This window comes from Coregonus clupeaformis, unplaced genomic scaffold (genome assembly GCF_020615455.1).
Source record: "Coregonus clupeaformis isolate EN_2021a unplaced genomic scaffold, ASM2061545v1 scaf0710, whole genome shotgun sequence".
In the NCBI taxonomy this organism is placed as follows: domain Eukaryota; kingdom Metazoa; phylum Chordata; class Actinopteri; order Salmoniformes; family Salmonidae; genus Coregonus; species Coregonus clupeaformis.
In genome coordinates this window covers 156,198-178,361 of record NW_025534165.1, presented here as the reverse complement: position 1 = coordinate 178,361, position 22,164 = coordinate 156,198, and the positions used below count along the sequence as shown (strand labels likewise).

Here is a 22,164-nt window from a genome sequence, read left to right as displayed (position 1 = left end):
TTTTTAGGGCCTTCCTCTGACACCGTCTGGTATAGAGGTCCTGGATGGCAGGAAGCTTGGCCCCAGTGATGTACTGGGCCGTACGCAGTACTCTCTGTAGTGCCTTGTAGTCAGAGGCCGAGCAGTTACCATACCAGGCAGTGATGCAACCAGTCAGGATGCTCTCGATGGTGCAGTTGTAGAACCTTCTGAGGATCTGAGGACCCATGCCAAATAGTTTCAGTCTCCTTAGGGGGAATAGGCTTTGTCGTGCCCTCTTCACGACTGTCTTGGTGTGCTTGGACCATGTTAGTTTGTTGGTGATGTGGACACCAAGGAACTTGAAGCTCTCAACCTGCTCCACTACAGCCCCGTCGATGAGAATGGGGGCGTGCTCGGGCCCTCTTCTTTTTCCTGTAGTCCACAATCATCTCCTTTGTCTTGATCACGTTGAGGGAGAGGTTGTTGTCCTGGCACCGCACGGCCAGGTCTCTGGCCTCCTCCCTATAGGCTGTCTTGTTGTTGTCGGTTATCAGGCCTACCACTGTTGTGTCATCGGCAAACTTAATGATGGTGTTGGAGTCGTGCCTGGCCATGCAGTCACGAGTGAACAGGGAGTACAGGAGGGGACTGAGCACACACCCCTGAGGGGCCCCCGTGTTGAGGATCAGCGTGGCGGATGTGTTGTTACCTACCCTTACCACCTGGGGGTGACCCGTCAGGAAGTCCAGGATCCAGTTGCAGAGGGAGGTGTTTAGTCCCAGGGTCCTTAGCTTAGTGATGAGCTTTGAGGGCACTATGGTGTTGAACGCTGAGCTGTAGTCAATGAATAGTATTCTCACATAGGTGTTCCTTTTGTCCAGGTGTGAAAGGGCAGTGTGGAGCACAATAGTGATTGCATCATCTGTGGATCTGTTGGGGCGATATGCAAATTGGAGTGGGTCTAGGGTTTCTGGGATAATGGTGTTGTGTGAGCCATGACCAGCCTTTCAAAGCACTTCATGGCTACAGACGTGAGTGCTACGGGTCGGTAGTCATTTAGCCAGGTTACCTTAGTGTTCTTGGGCACAGGGACTATGGTGGTCTGCTTGAAACATGTTGGTATTACAGACTCAGACAGGGAGAGGTTGAAAATGTCAGTGAAGACACTTGCCAGTTGGTCAGCGCATGCTCAGAGTACACGTCCTGGTAATCTGTCTGGCTCCGCGGCCTTGTGAATGTTGACCTGTTTAAAGGTCTTACTTACATCAGCTACGGAGAGCGTGATCACACAGTCATCCAGAACAGCTGATGCTCTCATGTATGTTTCAGTGTTACTTGCCTCGAAACAAGCATATAAGTAATTTAGCTTGTCTTGTAGGCTCGTGTCACTGGGCAGCTCGCGGCTGTGCTTCCCTTTGTAGTCTGTAATAGTTTGCAAGCCCTGCCACATCCAACGAGCGTCGGAGCCGGTGTAGTACGATTCGATCTTAGTCCTGTATTGACACTTTGCCTGGTTGATGGTTCGTTGGAGGGCATAGCGGGATTTCTTATAAGCTTCCGGGTTAGAGTCCCGCTCCTTGAAAGCAGCAGCTCTACCCTTTAGCTCAGTGCGGATGTTGCCTGTAATCCATGGCTTCTGGTTGGGGTATGTACGTACAGTCACTGTGGGGACGACGTCATCGATGCACTTATTGATGAAGCCAGTGACTGATGTGGTGTACTCCTCAATGCCATCGGAAGAATCCCGGAACATATTCCAGTCTGTGCTAGCAAAACAGTCCTGTAGTTTAGGATCTGCTTCATCTGACCTTTTTTTTATTGACCGAGTCACTGGTGCTTCCTGATTTAGTTTTTGCTTGTAATCAGGAATCAGGAGGATAGAATTATGGTCAGATTTTCCAAATGGAGGGCGAGGGAGAGCTTTGTACGCGTCTCTGTGTGTGGAGTAAAGGTGGTCTAGAGTTTTTTCCCCTCTGGTTGCACATTTAGCATGCTGGTAGAAAAGAGGTAAAACGGATTTAAGTTTCCCTGCATTAAAGTCCCCGGCCACTAGGAGCGCCGCCTCTGGATGAGCGTTTTCCTGTTTGCTTATGGCCGTATACAGTTCATTGAGTGCGGTCTTAGTGCACTCAATTATAATGATGACAGAACTACGTGTGTTTGCATTTTGAATTTCGTGGTTGCAAGTACAATTTGCAAATGTGTAATTTAATTTTGCAAGCTTGTATCATGTCTCAAACTCAAATTTGAACACGTTCAATAAGATTTGCAAGCATAATTTATTTTCAGAATGATTACAAATCCTTTTATAAATATGAATATTCTGCTGTGAATCAAAAATACACTTGCAGATTTTGAATCTGCGCGGTCTGAGTTCTGTCACTGTTGTCACGTTACCAAGAGATTTGTAAACTTGTAGAAAGTTCTGTAAATTTGTAGAAAAGAGATTTGCAAGTAAATATTTGATTTGCGCAGCTCTGGGGGCAGGACCTTTTACTCCTGACCAATCAGTTCCCTTTGCCAATACCACAGCCGCCGAACCATTGGCTGGATTGTTCCATCAATCAAATCTCAGGAAGTAGCTACCCACATGAACAAGAGAGGATGAAGTAAATAAAACCAGGTGGGAGCTGGGACTAAGGTCGACGATGGATTGATTGGGCCTCATGGATGCGCGTCACATGAAAACAAACATGTCTGACTTCTACATAATGAAGAAATCAGTACAATTTATCGTATTGGACGTGGGGAAAATTGGAAGAGTAGGGGGAGTTAGAGGAGAAATGTTGTCCCTAGAAAAGGCAAGAACTAAATGTATGCAGGAGAAGTGGATGTAGCTCAGTTGGTAGAGCATGGCGTTTGCAACGTCGGGGTTGTGGGTTCGATTCTCACGGGGGGCCAGTATGAATTTTTTTTTTTTAAATAATGTATGCACTCACTAACTGTAAGTCGCTCTGGATAAGAGCATCTGCTAAATGACTAAAATGTAAATGGCAGTACTATCATAAGGAGAGTTAAACAGTTGAAGTCGGAAGTTTACATACACCTTAGCCAAATACATTTAAACTCTGTTTTTCACAATTCCTGACATTTAATCCTAGTAAAAATTCCCTGTTTTAGGTCAGTTAGGATCACCACTTTATTTTAAGAATGTGAAATGTCAGAATAATACTAGAGAGAATGATTTATTTCAGCTTTTATTTCTTTCATCACATTCCCAGTGGGTCAGAAGTTTACATACACTCAATTAGTATTTGGTAGCATTGCCTTTAAATTGTTTAACTTGGGTCAAACGTTTCAGGTAGCCTTCCACAAGCTTCCCACAATAAATTGTGTGAATTTTGGCCCATTCCTCCTGACAGAGCTGGTGTAACTGAGTCAGGTTTGTAGGCCTCCTTGCTCTAACACGCTTTTTCAGTTCTGCCCACAAATGTTCTATAGGATTGAGGTCAGGGCTTTGTGATGGCCACTCCAATACCTTGACTTTGTTGTCCTTAAGCCACTTTGCCACAACTTTGGAAGTATGCTTGGGGTCATTGTCCATTTGGAAGACCAATTTGTGACCAAGCTTTAACTTCCTGACTGATGTCTTGAGATGTTGCTTCAATATATCCACATAATTTTCCTTCCTCATGATGCCATCTATTTTGTGAAGTGCACCAGTCCCTCCTGCAGCAAAGTACCCCTACAGCATGATGCTGCCACCCCTGTGCTTCACGGTTGGGATGGTGTTCTTTGGCTTGCAAGCATACCCCTTTTTCCTCCAAACATAACAATGGTCATTATGGCCAAACAGTTCTATTTTTGTTTCATCAGACCAGAGGACATTTCTCCAAAAAGTATGGTCTTTGTCCCCATGTGCAGTTGCAAACCATAGTCTGGCTTTTTTATGGCGGTTTTGGAGCAGTGGCTTCTAACTTGCTGAGCGGCCTTTCAGATTATGTCGATATAGGACTCGTTTTACTGTGGATATAGATACTTTTTTACCCGTTTCCTCCAGAATCTTCACAAGGTCCTTTGCTATTTTTCTAGGATTGATTTGCACTTTTCGCACCAAAGTACATTCATCTCTAGGAGACAGAACACGTCTCCTTCCTGAGCGGTATGACGGCTGCGTGGTTCCATGGTGTTTATACTTGCGTACTATTGTTTGTACAGATGAACGTGGTACCTTCAGGCGTTTGGAAATTGCTCCCAAGAATGAACCAGACTTGTGGAGGTCTACAATTCTTTTCCTGAGGTCTTGGCTGATTTCTTTTGATTTTCCCATGATGTCAAGCAAAGAGGCACTGAGTTTGAAGGTAGGCCTTGAAATACATCCACAGGTACACCTCCAATTGACTCAAATTATGTCAATTAGCCTATCAGAAGCTTATAAAGCCAGAATTTTCCAAGCTGTTTAAAGGCACAGTCAACTTAGTGTATGTAAACTTCTGACCCACTGGAATTGTGATACAATAAATTATGAGTGAAATAATCTGTCTGTAAACAATTGTTGGAAAAATGACTTGTGTCATGCACAAAGTAGATGTCCTAACCAACTTGCCAAAACTATAGTTTATTAACAAGAAAGTGGTTGAAAAACAAGTTGTAATGACTCCAGCCTAAGTGTATGTAAACTTCCGACTTCAACTGTACTTGGAATAATACGGAGGAGGAATGGAAGGGAAAAGAGAGGCAGAGGAGGTCTAGGAGAGAGTGGGAGGAAGAGGGTGAGCTTGAGTCAGTTAAAAATGGCGGGAAAATGGGAGATGGTTTGTTAACGAAGAATGGTAGAAAGTGTAAACAGAGTGAGTTGAAGACAGGAGGAGAAATGGAAGTGAATGAGGGCAAAGAGGTGGAAGGTGTGGTGAAGTTCTCGGAGGCCGAGGTTTGTACCGAGGCTCAGGATAAAGATGAGTCTGTGACAGTAGGAGTGAAGTTTTGGGAAAAAGTGGACCCTTGCCTTTTGGCTGATCCATTTGTGGTTTCAGGGTGGGTGAAAATAGATTTGGGTGCTGTGAAATCGGTGAGGGTAACCAGAAGTGGTCTAGTGATAATTGTTTGCGTTTCTGCTGGTCAGAGGGAGCAGGCGCTCCGTGTTTAACGAATGGGGGCAAGAATTGTGAATTGTTTTGCTCTCAAGAAAAGGGTGCCATTGAAAGGCGTGAAAATAAAAACTATATATTTTAAAGACTTGTTACTTTTGAACACTTGTCAAACTACTTCATTCCACTGCCTGTTTATTGATTAATTGGTGACAGAAAAAGTTGCCAAGAAAAATGCCCCACCCAATTTCACTGCAAATAGACTACCAGGCTGTATTGGTATCATTTGGCTGGTGTGCACATCACATGAGTGTTTAATTAGCCAACTTACTGACTGACTAGGCTTATTGTTTTTCATGTTTTTGTTATTGCATTTCAGGTGGAGCAGGAGTAAGATCACTAGAAAGCAGCATGCTGCCAGACCACCACAGGACCCGAGAGGTATTACAGTCAATGCTTATGAACCGGATATTGTATTTGAATTGTATTTATATCAATGACACTAACAAAATGGTTGGATTGTTCAGCAACATGTGCAGTAAATGCTAACACGGCTTTGGTGATGAAAGGTAAATCATGTATTTATTGTCATCTCCGTATCAGGCCTCTGCATGCTGTGACAAGGGCCTGGATGGTGACAAATGCTTCAAGCTACCTGACTGAATACTGGGGCCTTCAGCGGTACCTTCCCTTTGATTACAGCAAGAGTTTCCTTATGTCTCGTAGCCATTTAACATGTACTGTATGTGACCACTCAAATTCTTACAAACTGCTACGAACACAAGAACAGACTTATATTCACTTGTCCCTGGCTGCGTTTACAGGCAGCCCAATTCTGATATTTTTTCCACTAATTGGTCTTTTGACCAATCCCAGATCTTTTCACATCAGATCTTTTTCAGCGCTGATCTGATTGGTCAAAAGACCAATTGTTGAAAAAAAGATCAGACTTGGGCTGCCTGTCTGAACAGTCCTATTCTTCAGGCTTGTCTGGGATATATATTTTAGTTGGCACACCTGTGTGATATCTTTTATACATGAATAATAATTTATTCACCCTGGATATGAGAGTTGCATTGATTTGAGACCTTTTGGAATCAGAAGCGCCAAGTGTTGTCTTGATGGAGAACGTCTGCATGTTGTCAGATGTTTAAGTTACCATAGTAGTTAGTAAAAATTTGAAGAACAGGCTGAAACACTTATGGTTTTGTAACCTATTAAAAAATGAACATGAGTAGTTTATACAAAAGTTTATTGCATTTCGTGGTCATCCCACAAATTGGACCATTTTAAAGCCTTGATAGTTGCATCCTTCCTCAGGGAACTGTCTGCTGATAGCTGACAACATGGTGGCAGGTTTTTTGATGTGCTACTCTAGAGTTCCCAGCAGACTCACCTGGGAATAGGGGGATGACAGAGTGTGCAAAGCTGTCATCAAGGCAAAGGGTGGCTACTTTGAAGAATCGCAAATATAAAATATATTTGTTTAACACTTTTTTGGTTACTACATGATTCCATATGTGTTATTTAATAGTTTTGATGTCTTCACTATTATTCTACAATGTAGAAAATAGTAAAAATAAAGAAAAACCCTTGAATGAGTAGGTGTGTCCAAACTTTTGACTGATACTGTGTATAAACTCAGCAAAAAAAAAGAAACGTCCTCTCACTGTCAACTGCGTTTATTTTCAGCAAACTTAACATGTGTAAATATTTGTATGAACATAACGAGATTCAACAACTGAGACATAAACTGAACAAGTTTCACAGACATGTGACTAACAGAAATGGAATAATGTATCCCTGAACAAAGGAGGGCTCAAAATCAAAAGTAACAGTCAGTATCTGGTGTGGCCACCAGCTGCATTAAGTACTGCAGTGCATCTCCTCCTCATGGACTGCACCAAATTTGCCAGTTCTTGCTGTGAGATGTTACCCCACTCTTCCACCAAGACACCTGCAAGTTCCCGGACATTTCTGGGGGGAATGGCCCTAGCCCTCACCCTCCGATCCAACAGGTCCCAGACGTGCTCAATAGGATTGAGATCCGGGCTCTTCGTTGGCCATGGCAGAACACTGACATTCCTGTCTTGCAGGAAATCACGCACAGAACGAGCAGTATGGCTGGTGGCATTGTCATGCTGGAGGGTCATGTCAGGATGAGCCTGCAGGAAGGGTACCACATGAGGGAGGAGGATGTCTTCCCTGTAACGCACAGCGTTGAGATTGCCTGCAATGACAACAAGCTCAGTCCGATGATGCTGTGACACACCACCCCAGACCATGACGGACCCTCTACCTCCAAATCGATCCCGCTCCAGAGTACAGGCCTGGGTGTAACGCTCATTCCTTCGATGATCAACGCGAATCCGGCCATCACCCCTGGTGAGACAAAACCACTTTTTGCCAGTCCTGTCTGGTCCAGCGACGGTGGGTTTGTGCCCATAGGCGACATTGTTGCCAGTGATGTCTGGTGAGGACCTGCCTTACAACAGGCCTACAAGCCCTCAGTACAGCCTCTTTCAGCCTATTGCGGACAGTCCTGAGCACTGATGAAGGGATTGTGCGTTCCTGGTGTAACTCGGGCAGTTGTTGTTGTCATCCTGTACCTGTCCCGCAGGTGTGATGTTCTGATGTACCGATCCTGTGCAGGTGTTGTAACACTACGAGGACGTTCAGCTGTCCATTCTGTCTCCCTGTAGCGCTGTCTTAGGCGTCTCACAGTACGGACATTGCAATTTATTGCCCTGGCCACATCTGCAGTCCTCATGCCTCCTTGCAGCATGCCTAAGGCACGTTCACGCAGATGAGCAGGGACCCTGGGCATCTTTATTTTGGTGTTTTTCAGAGTCAGTAGAAAGGCCTCTTTAGTGTCCTACATTTTCATAATGACCTTAATTGCCTACCGTCTGTAAGCTGTTAGTGTCTTAACGACCGTTCCACAGTTGCAAGTTCATTAATTGTTTATGGTTCATTGAACAAGCATGGGAAACAGTGTTTAAACCCTTTACGATGAAGATCTGTGAAGTTATTTGGATTTTTCCGAATTATCTTTGAAAGACAGGGTCCTGAAATAGGGACGTTTCTTTTTTTGCTGAGTTTATATGCATGACTTACTGACATGGAGTGCTCCATGTTCCTGCTGGTAGGCAGGCCTCAACCTAGATGCAGGGAAATGTCCTGCCTTGGAGTATGGTTATACCATCTCTACCAGGCTCCTGGAAATCATATGACTAACCTGCATAGATTAACAAAAGAAAATGGTAACTGTATTTAGGCAATTGAAGTCACGACAGCCATAGGTTCTTTACACAGGAGTGTAAAGGTTTTTGTTCCAGCACTTCACTAACACCTCATTCAAATAATTGTGGTCTAAATTGAACAAAAACTTGTACACAGTTCAGTCCCCTGGGACAGAAATCACCCACGTCTGTATTATTGAATGAGCTTCCCAAGTTACAAGTTTAGCTAGAATTCTGCATGATAGAGAATAACGTGTGGATTTATTTCTATCTAACCTCTAATCTAATCTAATGATGATGACGATGATTTTCCTGGTGGCTTGGAGGTTCCCAAATTCTTTACATCTTTCTGAGTGTTAGGGATGTGAATAAACCTGAGGAAAAGAGCAGAGAGGGAGAATAAATTAACCTCACTGCTTACATTTCAGTGCTGGTTCAAGTTGCTGAGACCCACAAGTACCTTTAAGTTTTACATATTCATAAGCTTAATCAAGTTGTCACCAACTTTTTCAGTCATCAATTAATCAATAAACAGGCAGTGAAGTGAAGTAGTTTGACAAGTTTTTAAAATATAGCTAGCATGTTGGCAAGTATCCGGCCAGCAACCTTCACTGTCGACGGCAACAGCTTTCACAGGCTCATCATCTGTACAAATAACCCAATTGTGAAACATAATTTATGTAAACGAACATTATTATTTTCTACTTCATAGACGTATATAATGTCCAGGGTATAACCTAGCCTGGTGGAACCAGCCTGATTGCTGTGTTCACCATTCTATTTCACATTTTATGATATCTGAAGTGAAATAGACAGGTGAACGCAGCGATCAGGTTGGTTCCACCAGGACTAGGCTATTCATAACCACCATTGATAATGTAATCATTGATAATGTAATCAGTGTTCTGTGTGTGTGACCCACCAGTATCTTTGATGAGGGGCCAGGAGCTGATCTATGCTGCTATGCCCATCAATTGGGCTCTGGAAAAGACCTCACCTCCAGCCTCACCTCTTGCCTGCTCACCAACGGTCGTCGATAGGGAGAACATACTTTTTTGTATGTCAGATATTATCTATCCTCCTAACTGCCATTGGTAATAGAACAGTGACTATGTATGTATGTGTTCATAGAAACATGTATGGAGCCAGCACATGGAGACTTCCAAGATGATGTGATGACTGACAGACGGGCTTGATACTGATGAATGGAGAGAGCCTGGCACTCGGCATAACGTGTTACTAGACACAACTTTTAGTTGGATTGTCTTTTTTTATTGAATTAAATGGTATCAGTCAATATGGGGAGGGAGAAACCCTTTGTATTCTGCACCAGGATCAGGGAACTCCTGTTGTATACAGGACACCACACAGGAAGGTATGACCACTGACATGTTTGCCAAGGTAGCCCTAATACCACCAGACAAATGCCGATAGGCAGAGTATCTGTATTGGCTGGGAATGACAATAAAATATGAAAGGTTCACATTGTTATATTAACAGAACATTGCTTCTATGGTATTATGTAAAGGGTTGTTTATTCTACATGGACCTGTTACTACATTTGAAAGTTATCAAAAAACTTAGTTTAGAATATCAACATACATTTTGCAATTACATTCTTCTCATTTTACTCTTTAGCCTACTGATCTATTCAAGCTTCTCTATATCTGCCTGTAATTATTGAGCTCAACCTGCAGGTTTGTTTGTTGTGATTGAGAGGAGGAAATAGCTGCGGGCAAGGTTCTGACAGATGGGTGTGTCTTGGTGGTGGCAAGGACACACCAAAGAAACAACCACATCAAACCACACCCCCAAGCCAACTCGCGTTTGGCTTCTGTCATGGCCGACAGCATTTCTTGAGGAGCAAGCCAAAAAACGAGGCCAAATCAGCGGGTGCAATACCCCTTTAAAGCATCAGACAATCTCAGTGCATACAGTTAATTTTATTAAAACCATATATGGAAAAATACACTTTTAAAATTTAGACCAAGCGATTGGTCGAAAGATCAGACGACTCGGTCGGGGACAGCCCTAAACTTTATAAACTGCATACATTTTCTCGTTAAAATTGTCTTTGGGAAAAGAAGTAGTTGAATGGAAGTAATGAACATCATATATCCTGCACAGTACCAACACAATATGTAACAGACTTTTTAGGCTTATATATCACAAAATGTCTGGATGCAATATTCTACCCAGGAATATTCAATATTGAAATCTGTTACTCTCGTTATTCCAAATGCATCTGTGGACCTTTTCTGCTGACAATAATGAAAAATAATATATTGTCTTTAATGCAGGGTTTGAGCTGAAGGTCAGAAGCTATTTAGTGGAATGTTTTTTCTGCTGGTGTATTCTGAGGTAGCTCCTCTCTGAGAACCTCTTCCCACATTGCGTACAGGTGAACAGCCTTTCTCACGTGTGGACCTTCAGGTGCATCTTCAGCTAGTTCTGATGGGAGAACCTCTTCTCACACTCGGGGCAGCTTCAATATTTCTCCCCTGTGTGGATCCTCTGGTGCCTCTTCAGGCTGGACGAGTGGGAGAAGCGCATATGACACTGGGTACAGCTGAAGGGTTTTTCCCCTGTGTGGACCCTCTGGTGCCTCTTCAGGTTGCCAGCCTCAGCGAAGCACATATGACACTGGGTACAGCTGAAGGGTTTCACCCCTGTGTGGACCCTCTGGTGGATCTCCACCTTCTGGAGACAGCTGAAGCCTTTGTTACAGAACATGCAGAGAAACCGTTTCTCTTTACCTTTGCCTGATGTTGCTCCCCCTCCACGAGCCTTGGCCCTTTGGTCCTTTGAGTTCAATATCTGATCGGAAGGCCCCATCGACTTGGACACTGGGTCGAGATCCTTGAGCGTGTGTAAAGGGGAGTGTATCGCGACATTTGGGTTTGTCTCTAAGCTTTCCCTATAATCTAAGAAATCTCTGCCTTGTGAGTGTCCTTCTCTGAAGTGAGTCTCATCTGCATTCAAGGTCAGAGGAGAGTCGCCCTCCACTTTCACAGTCACTTCATCTACGACTATAACCTCCCCTTTCTTATCTAGGCACCCTTCAGAGTATACACTACTACTGTACTGGTTCCAGTCCCCTCTAGACAGATCAGTCTGTGTCTCTAAACCCAAGGGCATGTTGCCAGGGTCCATCTCTGTAGAGTAAGAACAAGACGGAACATCACCGCCAGTGTCTAACGCCTCACCATCACCATCTCCACGGGAATGAACCGTCCTCTGGCTCTGGTGAAATACCGGTAAGTACTCTGAGCCGGGAGAAGGAGGACAGCCCAGTGGCCCCAGCCCAAATCTCTCTGGGTCTGATCCGTGGTCAGATCCTGTGTGTAAGAGCCTGTGTGTTGCAGTTAATGTATCCGTGTCTATCTCTGACTTGAGGACGGCGTTCGGCGTTCCAGTGACCTCCGTGATACTGGGTCGGGTCCTGGGCGGCACTGGGGCGGAGGTGGGGTCCTCCGTGGCTACATGGGGTGCTGCAGTCTGGATGTCTCCGCTGTGCCGTGGGTCCTCCTCTCCTTCAGACCTCTCCAGCTTGACCCCAGGACCAGCAGCCTCTGCATCTGCAGACTGACAAGAAGAGAGGTTATTACCGGTTCATGAGTTGAATTGGTTAAGAATGACGTGAGACTTCCTTGCAAGCTCCCCTATGGAAGATAAATTACGATGTAATCAAGTGAATAGCTGAGGGGGAGCCTTTCTGAAATAAACCAGCCACATTTGATTTACAAAGTAACTGTAATATTTTATGCAACACTACTACACTAACCTCTATCACGATAACATGCTGTGTTGAGGTTCCACTCCCCTCATCAACAGTGATTGGTTGGTTATCTCTCCATTTATTGTGTCCCGCTGTCTTCACAAAGCTCCTGTGTCCTCCAGTGAGATGTCCTTCACCTGAGAGAGTGATTGGGGGAAAATAGGTGGTTAGGTTAGCTACTGTCAATGCTCAACTGTATATTATACACCATTGACAATGTCTAGAATTGTCAAGAATGTAAGGTAACACTTTGCATAACTTTTTGATATTCTATTCATAGATCGATTGATATGTTCCATGCATATATAACCTCGTTATTGTTATATTATTGTGTTACTATTTACTTTTTAACTCTGCATTGTTGGGAAAGGGCTCATATGTAAGCATTTCACGGTAAAGTCTACACCTGTTGTATTCGGTGCATGTGACAACAGTTGATTTGATTTGCATCATATTGTTTTCAATGAGTAAATCATAGGAAATGCAGTACATCAAGAATCTGGTAAGAATATGATAGTGTCTTTGTGCAAGATAGCTAAGTAATCATGGGAATTATTTCATACTATCCAAAAACGGACGAAGTGTTAACCCAATGTGGTTACACATGTGCAGAGGGCTTCTGAAAAATTTACCTCTTGCCATTCCTCTGTATCGGTCGAGGATCTTGAAACTACCTGGACGACTGGCGAGGACGCGCTCTCGCGTTGTCCTCTCTGCGCGCTCCCGTGCCACCTTCAGTTCCAGTAGCTGTAGTTTCCTCCGCAATCCCCTGTTTTCTTTCTGGCTTTGAGAAATTTCCAAACGGAACACTGCATAGTCGTCGTCTACGAGTTTACAGATCTCTGCCACGGCTGCATTAGCTAGCACCTCCATTATGGAGGCTATTTGAGTGTGAAAAACCACACAATTGGCCATTGTTAGCTAACGTTACCACCTAGCTAGAAAACATCTATCAACCAAGCCCTGTCTCCAACACGAATTAACGACTACCTGGGGTAAGTATGTGATGCTGTGCAGTTCAATTTGTCATATTTTAAGTTCCATGGTGTTAATAAATGTCTAAATAACAACACTAAAAACGCTAACGTGAAAATTGTTCTTGGTCAACGGTGACATCCGTTTACTACTACTACTTCTTCTATGGTACATTGGCTTTCACACAATTTAGTGTGCATGTCGCCACCTACTGTGTGGGATGGAAACAGGATATATTCATACAAACTACCCCCCCCAATAAAAATAAATCAAACTACTGTTATGTTAAAAATTAAACAGATCTGATCCCTACACAGGCTCAAGATGATTAGAGGTCCAAACTACTTTTCTGCCTTAGCCACAATAATGTCCAGTTTCTTTGACACTTGAGCCGTACAGTTTATAACTGTGGCAATGAACGCCACAAAATCCACCTTTTTAACGCACGGTATCTTTTGACTGGCAGCAAACATTTACTACAGGCTGTGGTGCATCCACTACCATATCTTAGCAAGTCTCACTTGTTTTCTCACCTCTTTAAATCGCATAGGAGATTTGATTGACCGCTCTAACTTTTGACATCTCCTTCACCCTTACAGGGCACTCCAGGAACTCGGGATCATGATCCCCACCACAATTGCAACACCGTCGTCCTTCTAAATCAAATCAAATTTTCTTTGTCACATGCGCCGAATACAACTGGTGTAGACTTTACCGCGAAATGCTTGCTTACGAGCCCTTCCCAACGATGCAGTCACATTCTTTTTGATAAAAATAGTAACACAAGAGGAATAAAATACACAAGAATTAAGCTATAACAGGGAGAACCAGTACCAGATCAATGTGCAGGGGTACAATGTATTTGAGGGAAATATGTGGCAATTGGACAAAAACCAACATGGGCAAGACAAAATAGTTTATCGTGGACTACAGGAAATGGAGGTGTGAACACACCCCCATTCACATCGACGGCGCTGGAGTGGAGTGGGTTGAGAGCTTCAAGTTCCTCGGTGTCCACATCACTAAGGACCTATCATGGTCCAATCACACCAACACAGTTGTGAAGAGGGCACGACAACGCCTCTTCCCCCTCAGGAGGCTGAAAAGATTTGGCATGGGCCCTCAGATCCTCAAAAGGTTCTACAGCTACACCATTGTGAACATATTGACTGGCTGCATCACCGCTTGGTATGGCAACTGCTCGGCATCCGACCGCAAGGCGTTACAGAGGGTAGTGCATACGGCCCAATACATCACTGGGGCCGAACCCTGCCATCCAGGACCTCTATACCAGGCCGTGTCAGAGGAAGGCCCTAAAAAGTGTCAAAGACTCCAGCCACCCAAGTCATAGACTGTTCACATTGCTACTGCATGGCAAGCTCACACACACACAAAACACACACATGCATGTTGACGCCACACACACATTTTCATACTTCACATACGCTGCTGGTACTCTGTTTATTATATATCCTGATTGCCTAGTCACTTTTATCCCTACCCACATGTACATACTGTATTACCTCAATTACCTCAACTACCTCGTACCCCTGCACATTGGCTCTGTACTGGTAATCCTTGTATATAACCTCATTATTGTTTTTATTGTGTTAATATTTCATTTTTTATTGAGCAAATATTTGTATTTTTTTCTCTGCATTGTTGGAAATGGGCTCGTAAGTAAACATTTCACTGTAAAGTCTACACCTGTGTATTTGATTTGAGATATGTACAGTACCAGTCAAAAGTTTGGACACACCTACTCATTCAAGGGTTTTTCTTTATTTGTACTATTTTCTACATTGTAGAATAATAGTGAAGACATCAAAACTATGAAATAACACATATGGAATCATGTAGTAACCAAAAAAGTGTCAAACAAATCAAAATATATTTGAGATTCTTTAAAGTAGCCACCTTTTGCCTTGATGACAGCTTTGCACACTCTTGGCATTCTCTCAACCATCTTCATTAGGTAGTCACCTGGAATGCATTTCAATTAACAGGTGTGCCTTGTTAATTTGTGGAATTTCTTTCCTTCTTAATGCGTTTGAGCCAATCAGTTGTGTTGTGACAAGGTAGGGGTGTGGTATACAGAAGATAGCCCTCTTTGGTAAAAGACCAAGTCCATATTGTGGCAAGAACAGCTTAAATAAGCAAAGCGAAAAGACAGTCCATCATTACTTTAAGACATGAAGGTCAGTCAATCCGGAGCATTTCAAGAACTTTGAAAGTTTCTTCAAGTGCAGTCACAAGAACCATCAAGCGCTATGATGAAACTGGCTCTCATGAGGACCACCACAGGAAAGGAAGTCCCAGAGTTACCTCTGCTGCAGAGGATAAGTTCATTATAGTTACCAGCCTCAGAAATTCACAGAGTTCAAATAACAGACACATCTCAACATCAACTGTTCAGAGGAGACTGCATGAATCAGGCCTTCATGGTATAATTGCTGCAAAGAAACCACTACTAAAGGACACCAATAAGAAGAAGAGACTTGCTTGGGCCAAGAAACCCGAGCAATGGACATTAGACTGGTGGAAATCTGTCTTTTTGATCTGATGAGTCCAAATTTGAGATTTTTGGTTCCAACCACCGTGTCTTTGTGAGACGCAGAGTAGGTGAACGGATTATCTCCACATGTGTGGTCCCCACCGTGAAGCATGGAGGAGGAGGTGTGATGGTGTGGGGTGCTTTGCTGGTGACACTGTCAGTGATTTATTTAGAATTCAAGGCACACATAACCAGCATGGCTACCACAGCATTCTGCAGTGATACGCCATCCCATCTGGTTTGCGCTTAGTGGGACTATCATTTGTTTTTCAACAGGACAATGACCAAAAACACACCTCCAGGCTGTGTAAGGGCTATTTTACCAAGGAGAGTGATGGAGTGCTGCATCAGATGACCTGGCCTCCACAATCACCTGACCTCAACCCAATTGAGATGGTTTGGTATGAGTTAGACCGCAAAATGAAGGAAAAGCAGCCAGCAAGTGCTCAGCATATGTGGGAACTCCTTCAAGACTGTTGGAAAAGCATTCGTCATGAAGCTGGTTGAGAGAATGCCAAGTGTGTGCAAAGTTGTCATCAAGGCAAAGGGTGGCTACTTTGAAGAATCTAAAATATATTTTGATTTGTTTAACACTTTTTTGGTTACTACATGATTCCATATGTGTTATTTCATAGTTTTGATGTCTCTTCACCATTATTCTACAATGTAGAAAATAGTTTACAAAAATAAAGACAAACCCTTGAATGAGTAGGTGTGTCCAAACTTTTGACTGGTACTGTACATAAAGGCAGGGTAAAGTGACTAGGCATCAGAATAGATAATAATAAGAAGAGTAAGAATAAAAAACAGAGTAGCCGCAGCATATAATGTGTCAGTGTATATGTGCAAGTACAGTGCCTTTGGAAAGTATTCAGGCGCCTTGACTTTTTCCACATTTTGTTACGTTACAGCCTTATTTTAGAATTGATTTAATTGTTTTTTTCCCCTCATCAATCTACACACAATACCCCATGATGACAAAGCAAAAACTGATGTGTATAAATTTTTGCTAATTTATAAATAAAATAAAAATGGAAATATCACATTTACATAAGTATTCAGACCCTTTACTCAGTACTTTTTTGAAACACCTTTGGCAGCGATTACAGCCTTGAGTTGTCTTGGGTATGACGCTACAAGCTTGGCACACCTGTATTTGGGGAGTTTCTCCCATTCTTGGCTGTGTGCTTAGGGTCATTGTCCTGTTGGAAGCAAAACCTTCGCCCCAGTCTGAGGTCCTGAGCGCTCTGGAGCAGGTTTTCATCAAGGATCTCTCTGTACTTTGCTGCGTTCATCTTTGCCTCGATCCTGACTAATCTCCCAGTCCCTGCCACTGAAAAACATCCCCACAGCATGATGCTGCCACCATGCTTGATCGTAGGGATGGTGGCAGGTTTCCTCCAGACGTGACGCTTGGCATTCAGGCCAAAGAGTTCAACCTTGGTTTCATCAGACCAGAGAATCTTCTTTCTCATGGTCTGAGAGTCTTTAGGTGCCTTTTGGCAAACTCCAAGTGAGCTGTCATGTGCCTTTTACTGTCACGGATTCTGCCGAGGCTGCTCCTCCTCCTTGTTCGGGCAGGCTTCGGCGTTCGTCGTCCCCGGAGTACTAGCTGCCACCGTTGAATGTTTCGATGTTTGATTGCTTTTGTCTGTCTGTTGCACCTGTGTCCGTTTGTGTCTAATTATGTGTCCTATAAGTTGCCTGTTTGGTGTTGGTTAGTTTGTGTGTTGTTATTCGCCTGTCCGTTAGTGCTGCGTGTTTTCTCTGTTTATTGTTTTATAGTTTACGCACAGTCTGCGTAATCGCTCGCCTCTGTTTATTGTTGAGGCCGTTCATTGTATTGTGCTTGGGTTTGCACTAGTAAACTTTGTTGGACTAAGCTTCGGTGTCCTGCGCCTGACTCCCGCACCACATTAACCTCAGCTCTTGACATTTACTGAGGAGTGGCTTCCATCTGGCCACTCTACCATAAAGGCCTCATTGGTGGAGTGCTGCAGAGATATATTTTTTTATTTTATTTAACTAGGCAAGTCAGTTAAGAATAAATTATTATTTACAATGACGGCCTACCCCGGCCTAACCCGGACGATGCTGGGCCAATTGTGCACCTCCCTATGGGATGATTGTCCTTCTGGAAGGTTCTCCTATCTCCACAGAGGAACTCTAGAGCTCTGTCAGAGTGACCATCAGGTTATTGGTCACCTGCCTTACCAAGGCCCTTCTCCCCCGATTGCTCAGTTTGGCCGGGCGGCCAGCTCTAGGAAGAGTCTTGGTGGTTCAAAACCTTTTTCATTTAAGAATGATGGAGGCCACTGTGTTCTTGGGGACCTTCAATGCTGCAGACATTTTTTGGTACCCTTCCCCAGCTCTGTGCCTCGACACAATCCTGTCTTGGAGCTCTACGGACAATTCCTTCGACCTCATGGCTTGGTTTTTGCTCTGACATGCACTGTCAACTGTGGGACCTTATATAGACAGGTGTGTGCCTTTCCAAATCATGTCCAATCAATTTAATTTACCACTGGTGGACTCCAATCAAGTTGTAGAAACATCTCAAGGATGATCAATGGAAACAGGATGCACCTGATCTCAATTTCGAGCCTCATAGCGAAGGGTCTAAATACTTATGTAAATAAGGTATTTTTGTGGTTTATTTTGAATAAATTTGCAAAAATGTCTACAAACCTGTGTTTGCGTTGTCCTTATGGGGTATTGTATGTAGATTGCTGAGGATATTTAAAAAAAAATCCATTTTAGAATAAGGCTGTAAAGTAACTAAATGTTGAAAAATTCAAGGGGTCTGAATACTTCCCGAAGGCACTGTATGTGTGTGTGTGTGTATATAGTGAATGGGTGTCGCTGTAGTGTGAGTGTGTGTGTGTGTATACAGTGCCTTCAGAAAATATTCACACACCTTTTTCCAAATGTTGTTGTGTTACAGCCTTAATTTAAAATGGATTACATTTAGATTTTTCGTCACTGGCCTACACACAATACCCCATAATGGCAAAGTGGAATTATGTTTTTCGAAATGTTTACAAATTAATTAAAAATGAAAAGCTGAAATGTCTTAAGTCAATAAGTACATTATTCCACCCCTTTTGTTATGGCAAGCCTAAATTCGTTCAGGAGTAAAAATATGCTAAACAAGTCACATAATTAGTTGCATGGATTAGATTTAGATTTTAGATTTGGACTCACTCTGTGTGGAATAATAGTGTTTAACATTATTTTTGAATGACTACCTTATCTCTGTACCCCACACATACAATTATCTGTATGGTCCCTCAGTCGAGCTGTGAATTTCAAACACAGATTCAACTACAAAGACTAGGGAGGTTTTCCAATGCTTTGCAAAGAAGTGCACCTATTGGTAGATGGGTAAAAAAAAGCAGACTTTGAATATCCTTTTTAGCATGGTAAAGTTATTAATTACACTTTGGATGGTGTATCAATACACCCAGTCACTAAAAAGATACAGGCATCGTTCCTAACTTGCCGGAGAGGAAGGAAACCGCTCAGGGATTTTACCATGCGGCCAATTGTGACATTAAAACAGTTAGAGTTTAATGGCTGTGATATGAGAACTGAGGATGGATTAACAACATTGTAGTTACTCCACAATACTAACCTAATTGACAGAGTGAAAAGAAGGAAAACTGTACAACAAGGCACTGAAGTATTTTCAAGTAGAGTGGTGGCTGCATCATGTTATGGGTATGCTTATAATCGTTAAGGACTGGGATGTTTTTCAGGATAAAAAAGAAAGAATGGAGCTAAGCACAGGCAAAATCATAGAGGAAAACCTGGTTCAGTCTGCTTTCCACCAGACATTGGGAGATGAATTCACCTTTCAGTAGGATAATGACCTAAAACACAAGGCCAAATCTACACTGGAGTTGCTTACCAAGAAGACAGTGAATGTTACTGAGTGGCCGGTGTAACAGGGTTAGTTATGTTTCCACTTGACACTACAGAAATATGTATTTGATGTTTAGGTATTCCTATTGGTTGGTTGAATTCACATATCAATAAGGTGTTATGCCATTGGTCATGCTTGCAGATAGGTGGAGAAAGCGGTAGGTCATGTTCTGAAATACTGTATTCTATTTTCATATCTACAATGTGTATGAGTTCATTATGTACATGTCCTGATGTATGTGTGTGTGTATATATATATATATATATATATATATATATATATATATATATATAATAGATACAGTGAGGGAAAAAAGTATTTGATCCCCTGCTGATTTTGTACGTTTGCCCACTGACAAAGACATGGATAAGAGCGTCTGCTATACATTTTATCAGTCTAATTTTAATGGTAGGTTTATTTGAACAGTGAGAGACAGAATAACAACAAAAAAATCCAGAAAAACGCATGTCAAATATGTTATAAATTGATTTGCATTTTAATGAGGGATGTGCTTTTGTATGTTATTGCTGTAAGTAAGTGTGAGTTAGCTAGTATGCTCTAATTGTAATTGTCGCATTAGCGCCCTGCTAATTCAGTTATTTCCATGCTAACAGACAAATCGCAAATCTACAGCCATCAACATACTGTTGTCCTCCACATCTAATGTGCTTCCTTGTGTCTATTGTCAGGTACTTACATTTATAGTATTTTGTACTATTTTTGTCATTGTTATGATATTTGATTACAAAATACTCAGTCTGATAGACATACAAGAAACGAATCACGAATCTACAGCAGTGTTGCCAACTCCTCAGTAAGGAAAGTAGGTATTGGCTGACCTAAAAGTGGCTAGAAGTGCTAAATGACATCATCACCTAATTTGCACAATTGGCCATGTGCATGTATATGTGATGGACTCTGTAGGAGAGAGGAATAACTTCGTGGGAGAGACAAAAAGTGAGTAAAAAACACCCTACATTTACATCCCGCCCTGAATGTAAGCCAGGGCGGGATCAGCCAGCGGCGGCTTCCCGCATGTGCGATTCATTTGCAGTCTGGACGCGGAGAGGTGAACATCTCCTGCTCTGACTGCAGCTGGGAGGGACTGCGGCGCGAGGACTGGGCCGCCTGTGAAAGCACCCGCTGCTCATTGAGAAGAGTAAGAAAGATACGTGCTTTCACGTCAGAGTCTCCAATAACACCAGAAAAAGTCGCTAGATTTGTCGCTAGTCGCTTTTTAAAAAATTTGTCCCTAGAGGGGTCTGAAAACTCACTAAATATAGCGACAAAGTCGCTAAGTTGGCAACACTGATCTACAGCCATCAACATACTGTTGTCCTGCACATCTAATGTGCTTCCTTGTGTCTATCGTCAGAAGAAACACCAATCAACTGGGTTGCTGGCTGGACAGTCCTTTCTTTAAAAACATTTAAACATTTTTTAAAGACTATTCTTCCACTTTGACAGAGTATTTTGTGTAGATTGTTGGGGGAAAATTGCAATTAAATCTATTTTAATTCCACTTTGAAACACAATAAATCCAAGGGGCTTGTAGACTTTAGCTGTTCCACCAATCTGGGCAGACGAACTTTCTAGGCAGCCCGAGTATGTGTATCCTGACCGGTAACCAGTCTGACAATGAGCAAGTTCGTTTTGCATCGCCCGGTGTGCTATTATTCCTTACATCGTTTGTCGGCTATATCGTAGCGAGAGTTTCTGAAGAAATAACTAGCCAATGATAATGAGAGATGTATCTCTATTTTGACTGCCTGTATGTGTCTTGCTTGTGTTTTGATATGCTTACTTAAATATACTGTTACAACAGACAAAGTTTGTCTTTTGTGTAGGCTACAACATGAAAAAAGAACATGAAATTGCGCTTGAGGCATGGAATGCATAGTTCGAACATGTCGACCATATCTTCCGTGTGGCCTGCAACATGAAGTTTCCCCCTCCATATCAATGAGCGGGAAGCGGCAGTGGGAGCACTGAGCAGAAGCTACGTGGGCAGTAGATGCGTAAAAAAAAAAAAATCCTGCACATGCGCAGAAATCTTCGTATTAATAGCCATGGCAAATCGGGTTCCAGAAAATCCGGAACCGCAGCCACTCCATTCAAATAATAGCCAGTGTGAAGAATAATACCCAAATATGCAAAGGAAGATATTGCATATTTATACCTTTGTGCACCTAATTTAGGAGACATCACCATGAAGAAAATGAAATTCATATCCATAATTATGCATTTTTGTGTATTACAGATCAGGGGCCCATGATGTAATTATGTTACCGGATGTAAATCCACTTAAATTACTGTAGTTCAATAACCAAAATAACAAAATTCTAACTCAAGGTGTCAGTAAATAAATATAAATGACGGTCCCATTCTCATTTGCTTTTAACAGTACCAATAATTAGAACAGGGCATGGTAGAAATAGTTTTAGTTACTTAGCTCCGTGGTCCTGGAATTCTCTCCTAAACATTTAAAAATGTGATGATCTAGTCACGTTGGTGGAGTTTAAACACTTGATCGAAGAAAATATCATAGAAGAGTGTAATTGTCTTTAGGACAGCTGTTTTTTAGTTATGACATTCATGTTTCTTTACATAATATGTAATTGTTGTACTGTATGTGTGTCTATAGTTTTGTTAAATTTTGTGTTAGTGTATGTAAGTAGTTTTGTCTGAAACTTTGTTCCCCC

The 22,164-nt window shown here is 42.6% G+C and overlaps 1 protein-coding gene across 1 annotated transcript; it reads right to left on the bottom strand.

Annotated features, from left to right (window-relative positions):
• Window positions 1-10,107: 10,107 nt before the first annotated feature.
• Window positions 10,108-13,123, bottom strand: LOC123485483 (zinc finger protein 850-like). The gene is made up of 3 exons (XM_045216435.1): window positions 12,641-13,123; window positions 12,015-12,145; window positions 10,108-11,815 (listed from the first exon to the last, which is right to left on the bottom strand). Exons 1-3 carry the CDS (start codon window positions 12,921-12,923, stop codon window positions 10,718-10,720), a joined length of 1,512 nt encoding a protein of 503 aa, XP_045072370.1. The 5' UTR covers window positions 12,924-13,123; the 3' UTR covers window positions 10,108-10,717.
• Window positions 13,124-22,164: the final 9,041 nt, after the last annotated feature.

Excerpts from the sequence above, each read along its gene's own strand:
- LOC123485483 (XM_045216435.1), bottom strand. The coding sequence starts at position 12,923 with ATGGCCAATTGTGTGGTTTTTCACACTCAAATAGCCTCCATAATGGAG. Across the intron at positions 12,146-12,640 it reads ATACAGAGGAATGGCAAGAG|GTGAAGGACATCTCACTGGA; the intron begins GTAAATTTTTCA and ends TCACTCTCTCAG. Across the intron at positions 11,816-12,014 it reads AGCATGTTATCGTGATAGAG|TCTGCAGATGCAGAGGCTGC; the intron begins GTTAGTGTAGTA and ends TCTTCTTGTCAG.